Raw genomic sequence first — 18,426 nt, forward strand, 5'->3', positions numbered from 1 at the left:
GTTCCGCTTCGAGGTCTCGATCACTCACCAGCCGCTGGGGTGTGCATGAGGGCTGGGGAGGGGGGGCAGTCTGTCAGTGGAGGGCAAAAGTGTGAAGTTAGCTCAAAGATAGCAGCTGATTTGTATTATTATGTGGGTTTATGGGGGGGGGGTTAAACTGGCCAATGGTCCAAGACCATGGCCAAACAGCAGACAAACAGCATTGACAACAGTGGTAAACATTCATAAAGCCTCCTTTAGGTTCATGACATGATATTATATGCCATTTTTGTGTGACGTCGTGTGAGTCTCATGCACACCCTTTCAGATAAAGTGTTAGGTTATTTGGTCATCTCAATATAAATGTTCCAACAAGGCCAACGTGTGTCTATCAAGTACTTAATTGTGTCTAATTTCATGCTGTCAACCAGCAAGGGCAGAAGGGTTTGCAGATTACAGATACATCCCTACTTGGAACAGCCATGCATGTATCCTGTAATTATTTCTTGACTGACTGAATAAATAGAAGTTGCTAGCTAACCACATTAAAGTCCAGCTAGTGTGAAAGATTGGCCATGAAGAGGAACAATCATCTCTTACAAATAACATAATTATCAGAGAGAAAAAGATAGAACGTTAAGTTATGCAAAATACTAAGGCTAGCTATCTACTGGAATTGTATTGACATTAACAAATAGGAATCACAGGTGTTAGAATTGCAGTTGTTATATTGTTGTAATTCTAAATCACATTTTTTATAATATAACCTCCTAACCTTATAATATAAGGTATAACAATCATGTTCTAATGACTCATGTCTGTCTAGGCGTGGACAATCTGAAATATTTAATAGAATGTTTAAAATACTATTCTTATAAATATGAGGTCATAGAGGGATATTTTATTAACCTGTAATTGATGTTCAGGACTTTTGTCTATTCAACATGATCTCCAAACTAATTCTAATTGGTTGTTCGACAAACCATCTATTCTGTCATTGTGTTTGGAGAACAGGCTGGTCTTTCCCATTGCTTTTCAAGCCCATATTAGTCCAGCAGAGTCCAGAGTTGTCTTGCATGCACACCTGCTTCCTGATGGAGCGCGCTGTTATTAAAGCTTTTGGCTTTGTCTTTACGATGAAAATGAAATGTGAACTTTTTTAAAAGAATCACACTACTTTGTTCATTCATTTTGCCATCTTAAGAAATATGGAATCGGACTCAGTGAGTGTGTTAGTTGTGTCCTGACACTAATGTTTATTCAATCTCATCATACTTTTGTTTAATATTGTTATGAAATGCCCGCCCATACTTTTCTCAAGGTAAGAGGATCGTATGTGTCAACTGAACATAAGGATGCTACAGTAACCACTAGTTGCCACTGGCTCTGTAAGGATATATAGCTGAGGTTCATTCAGGGGAACCCTCTAGCATTGCCATGAAATATGTGAGGAATAAGCCATTGTGCGGTGTCTTATTATTGTAAAAAATGTAGAAGGTGATGAGGCCGAGCTGAGGTTGTCCTTGCCTCTGAAGTACATTATTGTCCAATAACTGGACAGTGGTTTATTCAACTTATACCACTTTTACCAACAACGGTTACATATAAATAACCTTTGCCACTTTCTCTTTATCATTATTTAATATGAAATTGAAATATTTTAATGTGGTGCTTTTAGCATATTGTTTATGCATTGTCCAGAAAACAATAGTTCAAAGGTTCTGTTTGACCATTGTTTTTAATGTTGGATTTGGTGACCATTGACTAGGAACTGTTAAAAGGCAGAGGTGCTAGGTGTACGGTGTCCCATTATTTCTAAAGGTCCCATGGCATGCTACTTTATGGATGCTTTCATATACGTGTTAGTGGTGATGACCCCCACTACGAGTCTCGTTGTGGAAGCACCAGAGACGCCAGAGAACCTGACGCAGAGCTTTACACAAATCTTAGCTTATGTTGCGTGGTATGCACCATAACACCAACAGCAGAACAGTTATCCAAATAACAAAGAAGTGTACCACACTTGCGTTACAGTGTGTGTATATTCACACACACACATGCGGCACTCACACGGTCGTAGCTCATTTTCTCATTGGCAGGCCAAATTCTCTGGGGAGGCAAAGCAGAGAAAGGGGAGGTAACCTGGCCCCTTATGACGACATATGGGGCCAAATACCAAATCGGAGCGTCTCAGCTTTCATTTTTCAAAGGCGGAGCAGGATACCTAGTGCTCGTTTTACAACTAACGTCATTTCTAGCCACTAGGGGACCATAGGCATGCTAGGGGAACTCATATTAATGTTAGAAAACCTCATCAAGTGAAATGTTCATGCCATGGGGCCTTTAAATAATGCACACCCTTGTAACACTATTGACCAATCAGGATCAAGTATTTAACAAGGATGTGGTATAAATGGCAATAAAAGGCATGAAGGGGTATGTGATTTATTAAGAAAATAAATAAATAAATATATCAATAAGGATGTAGGTGTTAAGGATATTGAACAAAGGAACGGCTACAAATAGGCTTAGAACATTTGAACCCAGGTCCTTCCAGCTGGAAGTTTATTTCAAACATTATGACTCTCTGGTGCGTTCTGTGAAAAATTATTTATATTCAATGAAAAATCCACCCCACATCTCTGTGGCTTCTGAAGACGGTAGAATGTACGGTAAGGATGCTAAATGACAGATGGAATTTAGAAGCTGATCGATGAACAAATGACAACTAATTTGTAGAGTGCTGTATTACTTGTACTGGCAGTTACAGAAAAAACACGACTTAAAAAGAAGATAGATATGGTTATGGAAAGCACATTTATTAATTGATTGCCATGCATCATTTGATTCATGCGCAAGGGACAGACACTACTCTGATCTGGGAAACACGAATGAGATAAAATGCATCATGTGTTTTTTAGGCAGCTAAATGGCAGCTATGTCAAATGCAGTCAGACACTTTAAATACCAACCATTTCGTCAAGGGTGTCTTTGTGTCCATTTTGTTGTGTGACTAAATCAAGTCTCAAGTCTGTCTACTGTCTGGGTGTGTTATCACTCGCTAACATTCTGGACCCTATATACAAGAAGTCCTGATGGCCCCCCCATCAGGACTAAATTTACTAGCAGGCAGCTGGGATGATACAGCAGTTTTGTAATGTCATGACATCTTGGGTTAACTAGCCTATATGTCATTGGCTATTATTTATCATGTAGACTAATAACGGCTTATTATCAATCAATATAATGGTATAAATCAGCAATCAACCTCTTAACCGTCTTTCATGTGTTGATCAATAGAGTGGCGAAGTCAAGCCCCTTCCGGTAGAGCCCATGGGACCTATGAGATCGAAAAATATGAATGGGTTTCAATGGAGAGAAAGTAATTATTTTCTGGTTCCAGTCTTTATATGCCCCGGATGACACATGTGTTGTTTGTGGATTTAAATGATAATTTTTCATCTCAAGAGTTCGACCGTTTATTGTGCAATTCTTCAGTTAAAGGCTGTGTAGAGAAAACACAATGAGAAAGACTACATCGTAGGCCTATGTGACGTCCCGCTCCCTGCGACTGGCGTTGACAAGACCGACAATCTCCCCATCGGCATAACTGCAACTCTCCACATGCCCCGACATAATGGTTTTCACCTCTTTCGATGCTTTTATCCACCCTTGGAAAAAAGCGGTGAAGTGGAGCAGAGGGATCGCCATGTCTGTACCGGAGATCCAAGTGCGGGTGGTGACGTATATCATTCGCGTCGATTGCAGCGAAGAGCTGTAGTTCACAAAGTGGCCTCACACAAAACGTTACATTATGAAAGTTATTAGCTAAAAAAAAATTGGGTTTTCTTTGCATGAAAAATTATCATTTAAATCCACAAACAACATATGTGTAATCCAGGGCATATAAAGACTGGGACCAGAAAATAATTACTTTCTCTCCATTGAAGCCCATTCATATTTTTCGATCTTGACTTCGTGACTTCGCCACTCTATAACCAATAAAAAATATAACTCCAGTGCTTTACTAATTAAAGTGTGTGAAATGTTTCAACAAACACTGACTTTTTAAAACTTTATTATCGTTTTCCACAGCCATATTATCCACCTATTTGGCAAACGATTCCAAAAACACCACACAAAAAAATATTTTATATTATATAACATTTTCTTTATCCACCAGCGCATCTCATGTTGGGTGAGAGAGTGTTAGAATAAGTACACCATGATTCTGCCTCACAGTGAGCTCAACCGAAGTCCCTTCCCTTCTCTTTAGTCAAGCATCTTCAAACAGTTTCCTGCAAACTGCTGCGGTCACATCCCCAGAGGTGGTCATTAAAACATTTCCATCCATTTCCTAGAAGGTCTCGTACTCTCGTCATCACTCACTCTTTTTCTCCAGCAATATGCCACTAATATGCTCGCTCTCTCTCTCTGTCTCTGTCTCTGTCTCTGTCTCTGTCTCTCTCTCTGTCTCTCTCTCTCTCTCTCTCTCTCTCTCTCTCTCTCTCTCTCTCTCTCTCTCTCTCTCTCTCTCTCTCTCTCTCTCTCTCTCTCTCTTTCATTGACTTTGTGTTGTCTTTCCTCAAGGGCCAGTGTGGGAAGACCTTTTGATCGCTTTATCTTTACAAAGACTGTTTTCATTAAAAGACGTTATGTCTTGCTATGCGTGAAAAATTCCGGAAACCTCAAATCCTTTCGAGGAATCCTCATCACGCAACGCCATGCGGCGCTGCCGTGAAGGAAGTTTTAAGATATCGTGATAGGCTTGATATGGGTAACAGTTCACAGTTGCCCAGTAATTATTTCCTTTATGGAAATCAATGGGCAAGGGTCAAATGTGTCGGTTAACCGTGCCATCATACCTCATCATGGATAGGCTAAGTTCTACCTCTGTCATTGTTTATTGCAAAGTTAGTTCGATCAACAACGAGGGAAGCAATGAGTCCATGCAATGGCAACATTTTGAAACCCATCATATTCAGAAATTCCTTCGGGTCGATTATTGTTGTGGCAATGTTTAGCACTTCGATATCTTACAATTTTGAAATTCTAATTCATCATCTGTCAAGTAACTCAATGACATACTTATATGTCAATATCATTATATTACACTGAGAAAATATTGTTCACCTAAGAAGATGTAAATGTCAAGACATGCAGGAGTACACCTTAAATTGAGACGGAATAAGACAACAAGTATAACGTGTATTATAAGCGTTTGTTGAATAAAGAGTATCGAGGTGGGTACGTAGACAAGACAGGCGACATCAAATTATATTTCCAAATATATATGTTAATGGTCTGTTAAGCACTTTTTATTACTTTATTTCGAACCGATTTTTAATAGGTTTATGCGTCAACCTACAAGGCTGTTTAATCGACAATTCTGTTCATGTCCCAGGTTCATTCCATGTAGGCGATGGCTACATGTTATAATAATGTCCTCTTATAGCCTATACCAGCAAATCGAAAAGGAGGGTTATTCTATTGGCTTGTTTGATTTGGCGTCACAGTTAGATTTTTATTTTACGATGATATATTATATGATTCTATTATATCTTATTATATTTGATCATTTAACTAAGTTACAGTATATAACTAGTATAACCAATATAACACACTTGATTAACAAATTGCCATCTCATAAAACAATCATACGTCAATAATGGTTAGAATAGCAATCAAAAAAGAAGGAAACATTTTAAATGAATGTCTCACCCCCTGGATGCAACTCCACAGGATCCTTATTTCTAATGATATCGTTTCCTCAAGAGAACCATGAATGGGGAAATCCTTCCGACGAGTATGACACTTGTCACTCACGCAGATCGCTTCTCCAGCCAACCGGGCAGCATACAACGTTGCCGCAGAGCCGCAGCTCGTCCTAGCGAGCGTTAAAGTAGCTGACGTTAAAGGACACTTCCGGTTACATTAGGTTTATGCACGTCAAAGTAAAAGCCATCATATCAATTCTAGATTGAGTAGTAGTAGGAAGACAGTCCACCAAAATGGGTATACTGGGCACCGATATAGCCTACCCAGCATACAATTTTTCGAGGCTTTAAACTGTATGCCTTTAGAATATATAGTGGGCTATTTGTGAAAAAAACAAAACAGATGGGGAACTGTTTTGAACCTTTTTATTCATGATTATTACTCAAGAATTGCAGGATTACAAATGTCCCTGCATTTGTAGATTAATACAATAGACTATATAAAAAATATTTGTATTGAAGCAATAATTTTACTCTAATAGCCTATCTTGGACTTTCCTCATGGGGTCACACAAGGGGTGCGATCATGCACAGCACAACCAAATAAAACATGCAAGAATTATCTCCCCCTTCCAATACCATGGATAGCGCTGTGATACGCTGCGCTTGCCACCCTTTCTTAACTCCAATATAAATATAAAATGATGTCATCTATGGTCTTACAAATGTTTGCTGAGAGTGGGAGTTCAATTTCGGATTTTATCTTTTATCGCTCTATCGCATTATGGATCTTTAGTTAGTTTTTAGTCCAACGCATCCCCCCCCCCCCCCCCCCCCCCCCGGCGAATTGCACTCTGATTATAGCTAAATTAAGTAGTAGCCTATTTTACTTTTACTTTGAAGTGAGATTTTCACAGGATGTCATACTCAAGTTCAAATGGTGGCTAGACGGTGGACACTTCTATCATGGACAGACTTCTACAGGGGAGCGCCGGCGGGGGCGTCGTGGAATGTCCAACGTGCTGATGAGCTCTCTCTTTAGTTCCAAAAATTGTTTTCATAAATAGTTGGGTATTGTGGAATCAATAACTATGTTATGCCGGTCCTCTGTAAAACATTAATATTTTGCAGCTGGGGCGATTCCAGGATTTTTTTTATTGAGGTGGCACAGGGGGACCCCAGAATCGGTCAGGGGGGGCCCATGGGAATCAGAAATGAATACACATACACATAAATAAATTCATACACATACATACCTATACATATGAATATATATATTTGGATTAATGCAAATAGAGCGAATACCTTGCATGACTCATAGGCTCAATTTCTCCCACAACATCCCAAAATGTGAGTTGGTAAAGCAACACCCACCGTCGCGGCAATGTGGCAATATTGAATGGAAGGTGTTAGGGTATTTGGCTTCATTCCAAATCAGCACTTATCTTCGTCTTGGGATAGTTAGGTGTACAGGAGAGTTCTAACATCTAAATCCATATATGTAGCTTAACCCAAACACACACAAACACAATTGTGTGTGTGTGCACACACACACATTCACAAAGGAATGCAGTGGCAACATGTGACTAGAGATGGTGCCATAAATCATCCTTGTTTGTTTGAAAAAAGAAGAGTTTGTGATTTCATAATTCTTGCACGTGGCATCAACTCGGTTAAACCTTACCATATTATATGGTTTGTTTTGAGCTTGTCTGTCAGCAATCAACACCTTACAATGTGAGTGGTTCGAGATGTTACTGGAGGAAGCACCCTCTGGTCAGAGAGGGCCCTGTCTCTCATCATGCAAAAACAGCCTGCTTCACCAAATGTTTACCATATTGCATGGTCCTCAATGCAGCCCACACTGCATACCTCACAGCTTTAGTGCATGCAATCATGGCTTAAATAATCTAAATAAATCAATATGGACTAAGGAAATTAAATGCCATGAGAAAAAAAAAATGACCGTAGTGCCAGAAGCCCAAAGGTAATTTAATTGAAAATGTAATTACCTTTGGGCATCTGGCACTAAGGAATTACTTTGCTTTATAGGACACAAAGAGGCTAGGGGGGCTTAATTTATATTATTTTCTAACTTGTAGTTGTGATAATGAAGACACACTTCAAGTTTTATAACGCGACGGGCCTAAGGAAGTTACCAGTAGCCTAAATGGAGACATTGCAGAGCTTCAATCTGGTTATGTTGTAGAGGCCCAAAACATATCCTTCGGCTCTTCATTGTCAGTGTTACTAGAGAGCAGCTCTCAAACGTGTGACATCTTCACAATGCAACGTAAACAAGAGTATAGCAGAACTACATGTCTGTTTCCATGTATATTATCGTTTAGTTGGCATTCATCACAGATGGTAAACAGGATGAACTGGCTGTGGAAAATGCTGTTCATTTCTTGTCTCTTTAGCGTGACAAGAGACAAAGAATTCCAACAAAATATCAAAAGTGAATTGATTAATAAGCAAAATTTAATTATTATTTTTTTTAAAAGACAATACTTAAAACTTTCAAGGATACTTTCTTAGGAATATCGTATTTGTAATTTGTGATCCCATATGAAATGAAAATTTGACAGATTCTGTGTGAAATGATCACAAACTAAACCTCATTCTCCAATGCAGCAGCATAAAATAATATTTAAGATGTACTGTATCTGTCCAGCACTGAGAAAGGAGTTATTTAATGCTTCTAATCGGGAGTGTGTGGTCTCCCCGACCATCATGTGTTTTCATCAGCTACAACCCTGTTCATGGAGATATCCCTGAGAATTGCAAAAAAGGGGATTCAACATTTCATCTGTGTGCACAGTGTGCATTCTTCAAAAAGGTAAATATTAAAATACATACAGGAGTGCAATAAAATCTACAAGGTTAGACAAGGAAACACAACTCCAGCAACACTGATTCGTCACAGAGTTAATGAACTGACTTTCATTTGCAGCAAACCTCAAAAGATGGCATAATGTCTGATTAACATCACATGCGCAAAAACACAATTTAAGGCCTCAGCGTCTCTCAGGGATTACTTAGAATAGAGTGACAACTCTGAGAAAGTTTCACATTTAGCTAGTTGTCACTTTTGATGTTGTCATATTTCCAAACCACATCAGAGATTCCTTTTTATTTTTTTACTTGCATTAAAGCTGTGTGTGTGTGTGTGTGTGTGTGTGTGTGTGTGTGTGTGTGTGTGTGTGTGTGTGTGTGTGTGTGTGTGTGTGTGTGTGTGTGTGTGTGTGTGTGTGTGTGTGTGTGTGTGTGTGTGTGTGTGTGTGTGTGTGTGTGTGTGTGTGCGTGTGTATGCATGCATAATTACAATTCTAATTTCCCATGACAGCAAGCTTAAATCAGTACAGGCTTCTCTCTTGGAGAGTCAACCCCTAGCAAATGGTTGCTGGTGGTATTGTTTTGGCAATATTCTTGTGTGTGTATTAATATATATTTATAAATATATGCACTGTATAGGGGCCATTTTCAAATAGATAACATCACACATAAAAGGCACGTATGAGGATGCAGCCACTGGAAGCGTTTAGGGACTAAGCGAGTAGTTCCAGGAAACACCCACCCTTCTATTTTGACGTTACATACATTTCTTTTGATACTAATCATACATTTTGTCATTTAGACCATTTACAAATCGTATGGTGCTATCTGACACTGGATTCATTTTTTAGGGGGGATTTTGCATCCTTGAGCTTGTGAGATTTACCGCAAATTAGACCAAAGGATACAAGAGCGAGGACAGGAGACAGGGAACAATTTGTGTTGTAAATGCCAGTGGTACACATCGATCAAGGACGTACAGTGATTGATGCACTTATTGTAATTAAGGGAGAATGCCACAGAGGAGAAAGGTCATTAAAAAATGATATTTTCTGAATCCTTTTCTGGTTGGAAGAATTGAAGGTGCTGATCAAAATATCTTTATTACAGTAGTAATCTTTGTCTTACAAAATGTTGATTCTGTTAAGTTGCCTGTGCTTAGTTTGAACGATCCATCTTAGGCAAGACATCAGTAGAGACCTTGCTGATATACAACGCTGTTAAGATAATAGGCTTTATTATGACAAGGGTACAATTGGTGGTTGTTATATGTTGAAAATCACTGCAGTCACAGTGGGGTCACACAGGCATACAGTCAGCAAGACATTGTCCACACAATTGCACAGACTCCCAATTAAAAGGCAGTATTGTTATTGGTGATACAATAAGTTGTATATAATGTCATAATAAAATGAAATACTGTGCAAAACTAAAATAATGTCACACCTTCAGCAAGAAGAAACATAATTTACTCTAAATTATGACCACAACTACTTACCAACATTTACAAAATATTACATATACATTATAATACAATACATATTACATAGGATTCACCTACAATTGCATGTTTTTCAAGTAATTTATAGCCTATAAAATGGACCATTGTATGGATATACTCGTTTTTCTCAAACGAATAGGCCTATGTGCTCTAATGTTCTGTTATGTACATTATCCATCTTAATTTCACTGATGGCATAGTACCTTAATCTCCAATCCTTTATCAACAAAAATTGATGAGAATGCCAACCCATAGCCTACTGTATAACCCTGGCTTGGAGAGAGAAGTCTGACATCTGCTGAAAATTGTGTTGAATTACAAGTGTGTCGGTCTCAATCATGACGCTATGCCTTAAAAAATATACAATACATTTTTCATAAAAAATGTCTTTGTTTCATCAATTTAAAAAGGCTCTTTTATTTTGTTAAGTTTTGAACGTAATCATGTAAATCATCTCAGGAATCAGATTGTTGTGTGATGAATACGACGGGGATACTTCTTAAGACCTATTGATAAACGAATGTTTTTTTGCAGTGAATTAAAAGCGTTGACGAAAAAGAAAAATATCAAACATGCAGATATAAATTAAACCAAACAGGGTTTGGTAGGCGGAGGTGCCACAGTGTGGCCCCAAAATAAACCTCATTTCCCATCGTGCATCACACGGTGGAAATACATGCGGAAACTCATGCGTGCTGCTGTCGCACCAGCAGTCCATGCAACTTAAGGTCCTTGGTTGACACCTCGGGCATGGTTATATGGCTTTTGGTCCTACGGGAATCGCTGTCCTCACATCGTTGTATATATTGAAGGTATGTAATGCGTTGTTTCCGTCCCGATGCTCCTATGTAAAACTGTTATTATGTCGGTATAATAACAACCTAGCTTGACTTAACTCGTTGCAGGCTAGCATCATGCCATGCTATCTGAAGTCAAACAGCGTTCCGAAGTTGGCTTGGCTGCAGTTCATAGGCCGTAGCCTTCTGACGTCTTCTTCTGTAAGGGTGTCGTAATGTTACCTACTAGGAAGCTCTTTTAATGCCTATGACTCCGGTTTCACCTCTTGGAAGACGTGGATTTCGCCTTATCCCCCATTCGTCGCAGTCCAATGTCAACTAACTAGCTTAGACATTTTGTTAACCGTAGCTAGCTACTAATGTGGGCCACTATCTCAGTGTGTTTGCCATAATGCGCTTAATACGTTGTTTTGGTCAAGGAAGCTCCATCACTCTGTGTACGTGCAATATAAGGTATTTCTTAGTTCAGGTCCAAGTCATGCCTGAATTCCTAACTGTTTATCTCAAATAATGAAGGCATTTTGTGGTGGGCTTGTATCGAGAAGATTAATTTGACTTATCAAGTTAAACTAGAACGGATGGTACATGCCATCGGTTCTAGTTTATGTACTTCTGAGACGGTACTCACACTGGCGGGATTGTGGTGTCCTGCATCTGTCAAAATGTCATGGTCCCCTTTTTGTTGCACTAGCATGTTAAAGGTCATTGTAATTGGGTATGTGGAATGTTTAATTTAATAAAATGCTATTCAAAGCATCTGCTAATTTAAGAGCACAATATAAACCCTCTAGAATCTAGATTGAATACTATCATAATGTTCTCTATGAAGATTATAGGTAGGCACACTGAAACTCAAGGTGGGTGTGCCAGTTGGCAGTGTAACCCACAAAACATGTTATTCGCCATGTATGATTAATGTAATTACGGTAACAGTTATATTTTCTAATAATTTAGGCTAGATATAGGTAAACGTTGTAACTCTCATTAAAATACATTTTCGCTATTCCCAAGTCAGTTAGTCAAAAGAGAAAACTCCCTGTCCAAGCCTGTCTTTTAAGTCCTGGTTGGAGCCCTCTGCATCCCCTCACATTGAGATTTTAAGGAAATATATTTTATATTTATTTAGGCTAGATCTTTTTTTTTATCAGGGTTGTCCCCTAAACATAGGCTAATCATTCAGCTGTGTCACCTTACTCCTTTTCCAGCGCCACCATCTAACGTTTAATAATAGGGCTGACTAATATAACAAATAATGCTGGAGGCCTTTTTGCAGCCCAGCTGCATGCATACCCCATCCGTGTTTCTCTATGCTACTGTCTATTTATTTATATTTTATACACAACATAATATTTTCATAATATATTATAGCATCTATTGTAGTTATGAAAACATTCAAAGCTGTGCTTCTAAGGAAAATTTAACAAAAATGTAAGCAATGTCTTGTTCTTCATTTGCAATAGAAAAATGTAAGTTAGCTTAAGGTCTGATTACACTTAAGTAGCTGATCGATAAGCAGTATTGATAAAGAGGAGGAGGAGGAGTAGTAGAGGTAGCAGTAGGCATTGACCGCTGAAAGCACATGTGATGGGTGTCATGCTTTTTGATGGTACTTAACCTCAGAATGTATAAATGTAGAAAACCTGAGTCTATTTGGATGTTAGTTGCAGCGATCTTTGAATGATTTGAAGATATAAGGGTCCTTGTAAGCATACACAACAAATCCGAACATATAAGTACTTGATGTTGTAAATAAAGACGACCTTTTGTGTTGCCTATTTCAGGGGAGCTGGGAGAGGGAAAGAAGAGGATGATGCAGCGCGTCCTTTCCCATCATGTCTTGCGGCAGGTGTCAGCGATGCGCGGGCGGTCAGTGCACTTCTCCGGCTCTGAACGTCTGGGCCCGCTCTGCTGCTGCGTGCTCCTCTCGCCACGCCTAGCAGCGGGCTCTCACCGGCAGCTGTCTGTCTCCGTTGCGAGCCGTGCAGTGCAGCATCCCAAACAACAGCCCAGCGAGGAAGAAGCTCAGCCTCCTCCGCACACCCAGGCGCAGGCTCCTCAAGCGGTCGGCGCAGGTGAAGCCGGCTCCGCGGGCTCCGCGGGCTCAGGCACCGGGGGCCCCACCCTGCCTGGAGAGGAAAGCCTGGAGATAGACCCGCTGCAGGACAAGTCCATAGGCCTGATCCAGAGGTTCAAGAGGACGTTCAAACAGTACGGGAAGGTGATGATCCCGGTGCACCTGGTCACCTCCTCCATCTGGCTTGGAACCTTCTACTACGCCGCTATGAAGTAAGCGACCCTCTTCTTCATTAGTCACTCACAGGGATAAAAGGCAAGCACAATTTAACACGTTTCTGTTTGTCTCTTTTAAATTTTGTGAGACCGAGTCCATTGTTGGCATACAGAAGCACATTTCTTTTTCTATTAAGCAACGTATTTGTGTTGTTTCAGGGGCGTGAATGTCGTGCCCTTCCTGGAGCTGATCGGTTTGCCTGAGTCAATAGTCGGCCTTTTGAGAAATTCTTCAAGTGGCTACGCCCTCACTGCATATGCCATGTACAAAGTAAGTGCAATCCCATTTACTTATCATTATTCTCCCTATTCTGCGTTATTATCAACTCCTACAACTCAGAGTTGTCAAAGTTGGTACACGTATAGAAACCGCGCATAAGCAGGTCTCTGGAGAGTAAAGTACCTCTGGAGCACTATAACTCGCAATCAAATAAAAGCGATCAGCCCTATCATTCCAGCTCATGGAATACTGCGCCACGACGAGTTGGCTTATGCAACCACATGAATGTTCTTCAGGAAATGCACATGCGGCCACATGTCTAGTTGTTTCTGTTCTGCTATGATGTCTTATCCCTTATTTCTTACCCGTGAGTTGATTGTTCATTGGTCAGTTGGCTTGACTCTGTTGACTCCGTCTGTTTTCCTCCCTATAGATTGCGACCCCAGCTAGATACACTGTGACCCTGGGCGGCACATCGCTCTCGGTGCAGTACCTACGCAGACACGGCTACTTCTCCACACCGCCGCCCGTCAAAGACTACATCCAGGACAAGATGGAGGAGACCAAGGAGAAACTGTCTGAGAAGATGGAGGTGACGAAGGAGAGGCTCTCAGAGAAGATGGAGGAAACGAAGGAAATGTTTTCCGGGAGGATGGAAGAGACAAAAGAGCGACTCTCTGAAAAGATGGAGGAGACCAAGGACAAGTTCTCTGAGAAACTGCAAGAGACCAAAGACAAAGTGTCAGAGGGCAAAACGTTTTTCAGGAAGAAAGTCGACTAGGGAAGGGTGATGACTGACATATCTGATATAAGTAGAGCAATGCAAGCATCTCAAAATTATGATTTTGGTTGGTCTGTTTAGCAAGATATGGCACTTCCCAGTCCTGTTCTGAAGATATTTGCACTACCGTTGTCCTCAAACGTTTCACCAACTGTCTGCTTGACTGTAAATAGCATCTCTAGTTGTCCTTGGCTGAACACGAATCACCCTCTTAAGCTGAGGCTAGACAACATCTAATCACCTAATGGTCAATGTTAGCGCAGGGCTTACTGAAGAGTTGGTACTTGTGCAAGAGATTTAGAAATAAAATACTTCTTTGGTCAATAACTTGCAGTTTCAGTTGGAGAAAGTTTTTGGGTTGCTATGCATTCAAAAATGTTTTATAACCTTTATTACAAAACGGCATCGGAAACGGCTATGTGGAAAATATGATTTAAGTGGGAGTCAATAAAGCCTAAAATGAATGGTGTAATTTATATGTACGAGTCCATCAGAGCCTTTAATAAGGCTGCACATTTCCCTGTGTCTTTGTTTTTTAAATAACTGAAATTAAGTTTTCTAATGTATTTTTTATCAGATAGCCAAAGCTAATATATTGCGTTGTGTTGGTTTCTGATACATGTATTGAAATGAAAATGGTTCATAAAAGAGTGGCAAGAGTTTTTCTTTTAAAGTGTTTTTCTTTGGGTAAGGTTGAAACAGTTATTTGTCTTTCGAATACTTGTAAAACCTTTTAGACACATTGCAAACTGTTAGGCTAAATGATGATGGCACCTCTTTTAATTTGTCCTGAAAGTCTGTTTGCTGGCTGACTAGTCTTGTCTTGGAAAAAATCAGAATGTATAGTTGTAATGAGTCAAATTGTACTGATAGAAACACATTAAAAATATTATTGCAAATCTTACACTAATTACATAAATTAACTCGATACATTTAATCTACCGTCTCATGCATGATTAAGGTACTAAAAATGTGCTATTTTCGATGTACTAACAATGTACTTAATAGGCTAATGTCATTAAGGAACCTTAAATACATTTAAATAAAAGCATATACTTCACTAGTTTATATTTCAAACCGTCAGAAATCTATAAGATATTAATTAAATCAAAATGCGAAAATGCAAAAAAAAAACATGTTTAAGCAAAATATACGAAAAGCGCGATTTATTACTTAAAGAGTTACATTAGGTAGAATGCGATGGAAATTATTCAAACTATGCATCAAAGCGACGGAATTCTTTACCATCCAAAAAGTAGTTTGAGGTGTTTAATATAATGTTTTATTCATATAAACCAATTGAGCGTGTCAGCATATGGTCGAATTTTAAGCAGTAATAAATTGCATATATAATGTATAGGAGCTACATAAATTTAATCTTATCAGTGTAACTAATGCACAAAAACCACAGAAAAAAATAGGTTTGTCTTGCCTCGTACTGTTCTTCCAACTGTCTGCTTCACGTAACTATGAGTCAGTTAAGCACCCCTTGTGGATGGTCTGATTTGAGTTACAATGACCTCTACTGTCCAAAGTAATGAACAACTGTTTATACAGTTGGACCAAACCAGGTGCCTGATGTATTTTTCTAGCCTTAAAAAAAACACACACACACACACACACGCTCGCGCACCCACACACACCTGTCTGTTCTCCCTGAGGGGGTATGACACTGAGGACAAGACATGATTTGTATTCTAAAAATCCTTTTGCTGCATTTTCACTCCACTCAGTTGCAAATCAATGGTGAGAGGGAAACAAAGGGCTGCACTTCAAACCCAGACAGGGAGATCAGCCAACGAACGGACAGTTTCTTCAATCCCCAATGTCTGCAGTCTACCTGTAAACTTCCGTAAGTAGACCCTACTTCATGGTGTGGGCTTTTAAAATGCTTTATGTTCTCCCTTCCTAATAATTCCTCATAAGATAACTTTTCTATATGTTCAGTGCTTTACAATGGTCACGTTGTGCCTCTTGATTTACTCAAGCCTTCAAATATGTTGAGGGAAAAACAATGAATTCATTCACTATGCCTTTTGTCTGCTCCCTTTTACGAAACATAAATACATAAATTCCTTAAATCTTTAAGGTTTTTATAACCCTCACCATTTACAAAGGTTGTCTTATCTCTTGCTTGGCCAGATAAGTTACTCTATGTAAGAAAAAGGAAGGCATTTCATTGAGTCTTATCGACACGCTAGACTGTAGCACAGAGTGTGTATCATTTTCTATTCCAACCCTTAGCCTCACCTTTGCCAGGGCCTAGCAGGCAAAATGCAAAACAGAATTTCTAATATTGTGACGGAAGTTCACACAGAGGACACGGACAATGTGTCTCCCTCCATTCCCCTCCCCGCTGCCCTTCTGGCCACTACAGTGTTGGTTTGGTTTACTTGTTTCATTAGTGTTAAAAGTTTTGACAGGCTACCAGATGGTTCCTTCAATAAATTCACAAGGTCTCGGTGAGATGAAATATACATAAATTCCCAGAATATGATTTAAGAAATTCATTATATTTTCTTATACAATTTATATTGTGAATGTGTCTCGAAGAGACCAGACTTGGCGAGGACATCTTCCTCTTTTTGTGTTTAACAGAGAAAAGTCATTTAGTTTAGTGTTTTGTAACGGAAAAAATCCACCCCATGTATGGAATTGATCAACGTTGATGCAGGGAGATACAGTTAGATACCACGGTATCCCCCCACTTAAAACAAAAACCCGATTGGAATAATTACTGGGGAGAAACATGAACGGAGAAACCACCTGAGTAATCACTTTTAAAGTTTTATTCATTACACTGCAGTTTGACTACAGCATAAGTACAAGCATAAAATCTTTGACTACAACAGCACTTTGAGCAACATTTTTTAATTATTTTCCCATTATTTTCTGTAAAAGTATTGCAATAACAGACCTTAGATCTAAAACCTATTACATCACAATTGCTTAAATAAAAAGAGGCAAAATACACAACAGTTTTACCTCTGTGTTTATATATATTTATATATATATAAATATATATATATATATATATATATACTTACTGTATATGTATTGTATGTAGTCATATACAGTCAGATATATTTCAGCACAGAGGGCAAAGGGGCAACGAGAGAGGATTAGTACTGTAAAGCAAACAGATGTAAGGAAACCCATGGTGGAAGCAGTCTTACGTGTGTGGAGGACTAGAGAGAATACTAAACTGTAGAGACAATGTGGTTATCATCATCAACATGGTTATTCAGATCCGGAACGATAGAAAACAGCTACTTGTTGTCAGTAGTCGAGAACAGACATGTAATTGGAAAGAGGAAAAATAAAAATAATTCACTGCACGGAAGGATATATATCTACACACACACACATACACACAAAAAGGCACATATACATATGTATATGTACACAAACACATTTGTATACGTGTGTGTATATACATATCGTGTTATCAGTCTGAGCCCGAGTTGGTTCTTCAAGCCAGTGCAGGAAATAGAAAAAATAAAAGAAAGACTAGTAAGAGAGACAAGAGCTGGCAGCAGAGGCCTCCCCCAAGAGAAAACTAAAAATGACACAACTTGCCACTTATTTGGTGCTCTGAAGAGAAAATGACGTGTTGCTATGTACACCATATATAGATAAGGATAAACATGCTCTGCGTATTTATTTTGTACAGTGGAGTTATTCTAAGTACATACTGTAAATAAACAACTGCAGGTTAAACATGACTCTTGTTCCAATATACTGTGTCACATATAACATTGTAACATATATATATAAAAAAAAGAATATAATTAAAAAAACAAAATTTGAAGACATTTTGCAGAACGGCATAATTCATCAGTCAACTTCAGTCAGTCTTTGAGGCTGGTTCCCCTTTCTCAATTCTCGACCAGAGGGAATGACCGCGTTCCTTTGATCTGTTGCCCATAATTCATAATTCTCTTGTCAGGTCAAAAACTAAACAAGAATGCCAGTGTGGAGAAATGAAATAACTGTTTGGTTGTACACAACTCGAAGCAGAATATACTGAGCCAGAAATAGAGCTATTGTAAATATACTAAATTGTTTGCTGCAAATAAGTGGTGCAAGTGTAAGCTTTTGGCAGGTAGAAAAAAAAGGGGTTGGAATCACATGAAACTATATTTGTGTGAACATGAGTAAAGCTAGTTATTTAGAAACCGGCTTTGTTTCCATGTTAGTTGATCACAGAGGCTTCTCTAGTTTGGCTATGTTCACCTTCTTTCATGAGTTACAAACAAGATTACAATGATTTTTTCTACTGGAAGTTTCCCCCCAAATAATACCCA

General features: G+C 39.0%; 1 protein-coding gene across 1 annotated transcript; it reads left to right on the plus strand.

The window, feature by feature from the left end:
- Nucleotides 1-10,692: 10,692 nt before the first annotated feature.
- fam210ab (family with sequence similarity 210 member Ab) lies at nucleotides 10,693-15,161 on the plus strand. Its single transcript, XM_056602143.1, has 4 exons — nucleotides 10,693-10,844; nucleotides 12,611-13,115; nucleotides 13,278-13,389; nucleotides 13,772-15,161. The coding sequence occupies exons 2-4, from the start codon at nucleotides 12,637-12,639 to the stop codon at nucleotides 14,117-14,119; spliced, it is 939 nt and encodes a 312-aa protein (XP_056458118.1). The 5' UTR covers nucleotides 10,693-10,844; nucleotides 12,611-12,636; the 3' UTR covers nucleotides 14,120-15,161.
- The last annotated feature ends 3,265 nt before the right edge of the window (nucleotides 15,162-18,426 follow it).

This window comes from Gadus chalcogrammus, chromosome 11, assembly GCF_026213295.1.
Source record: "Gadus chalcogrammus isolate NIFS_2021 chromosome 11, NIFS_Gcha_1.0, whole genome shotgun sequence".
NCBI lineage: Eukaryota > Metazoa > Chordata > Actinopteri > Gadiformes > Gadidae > Gadus > Gadus chalcogrammus.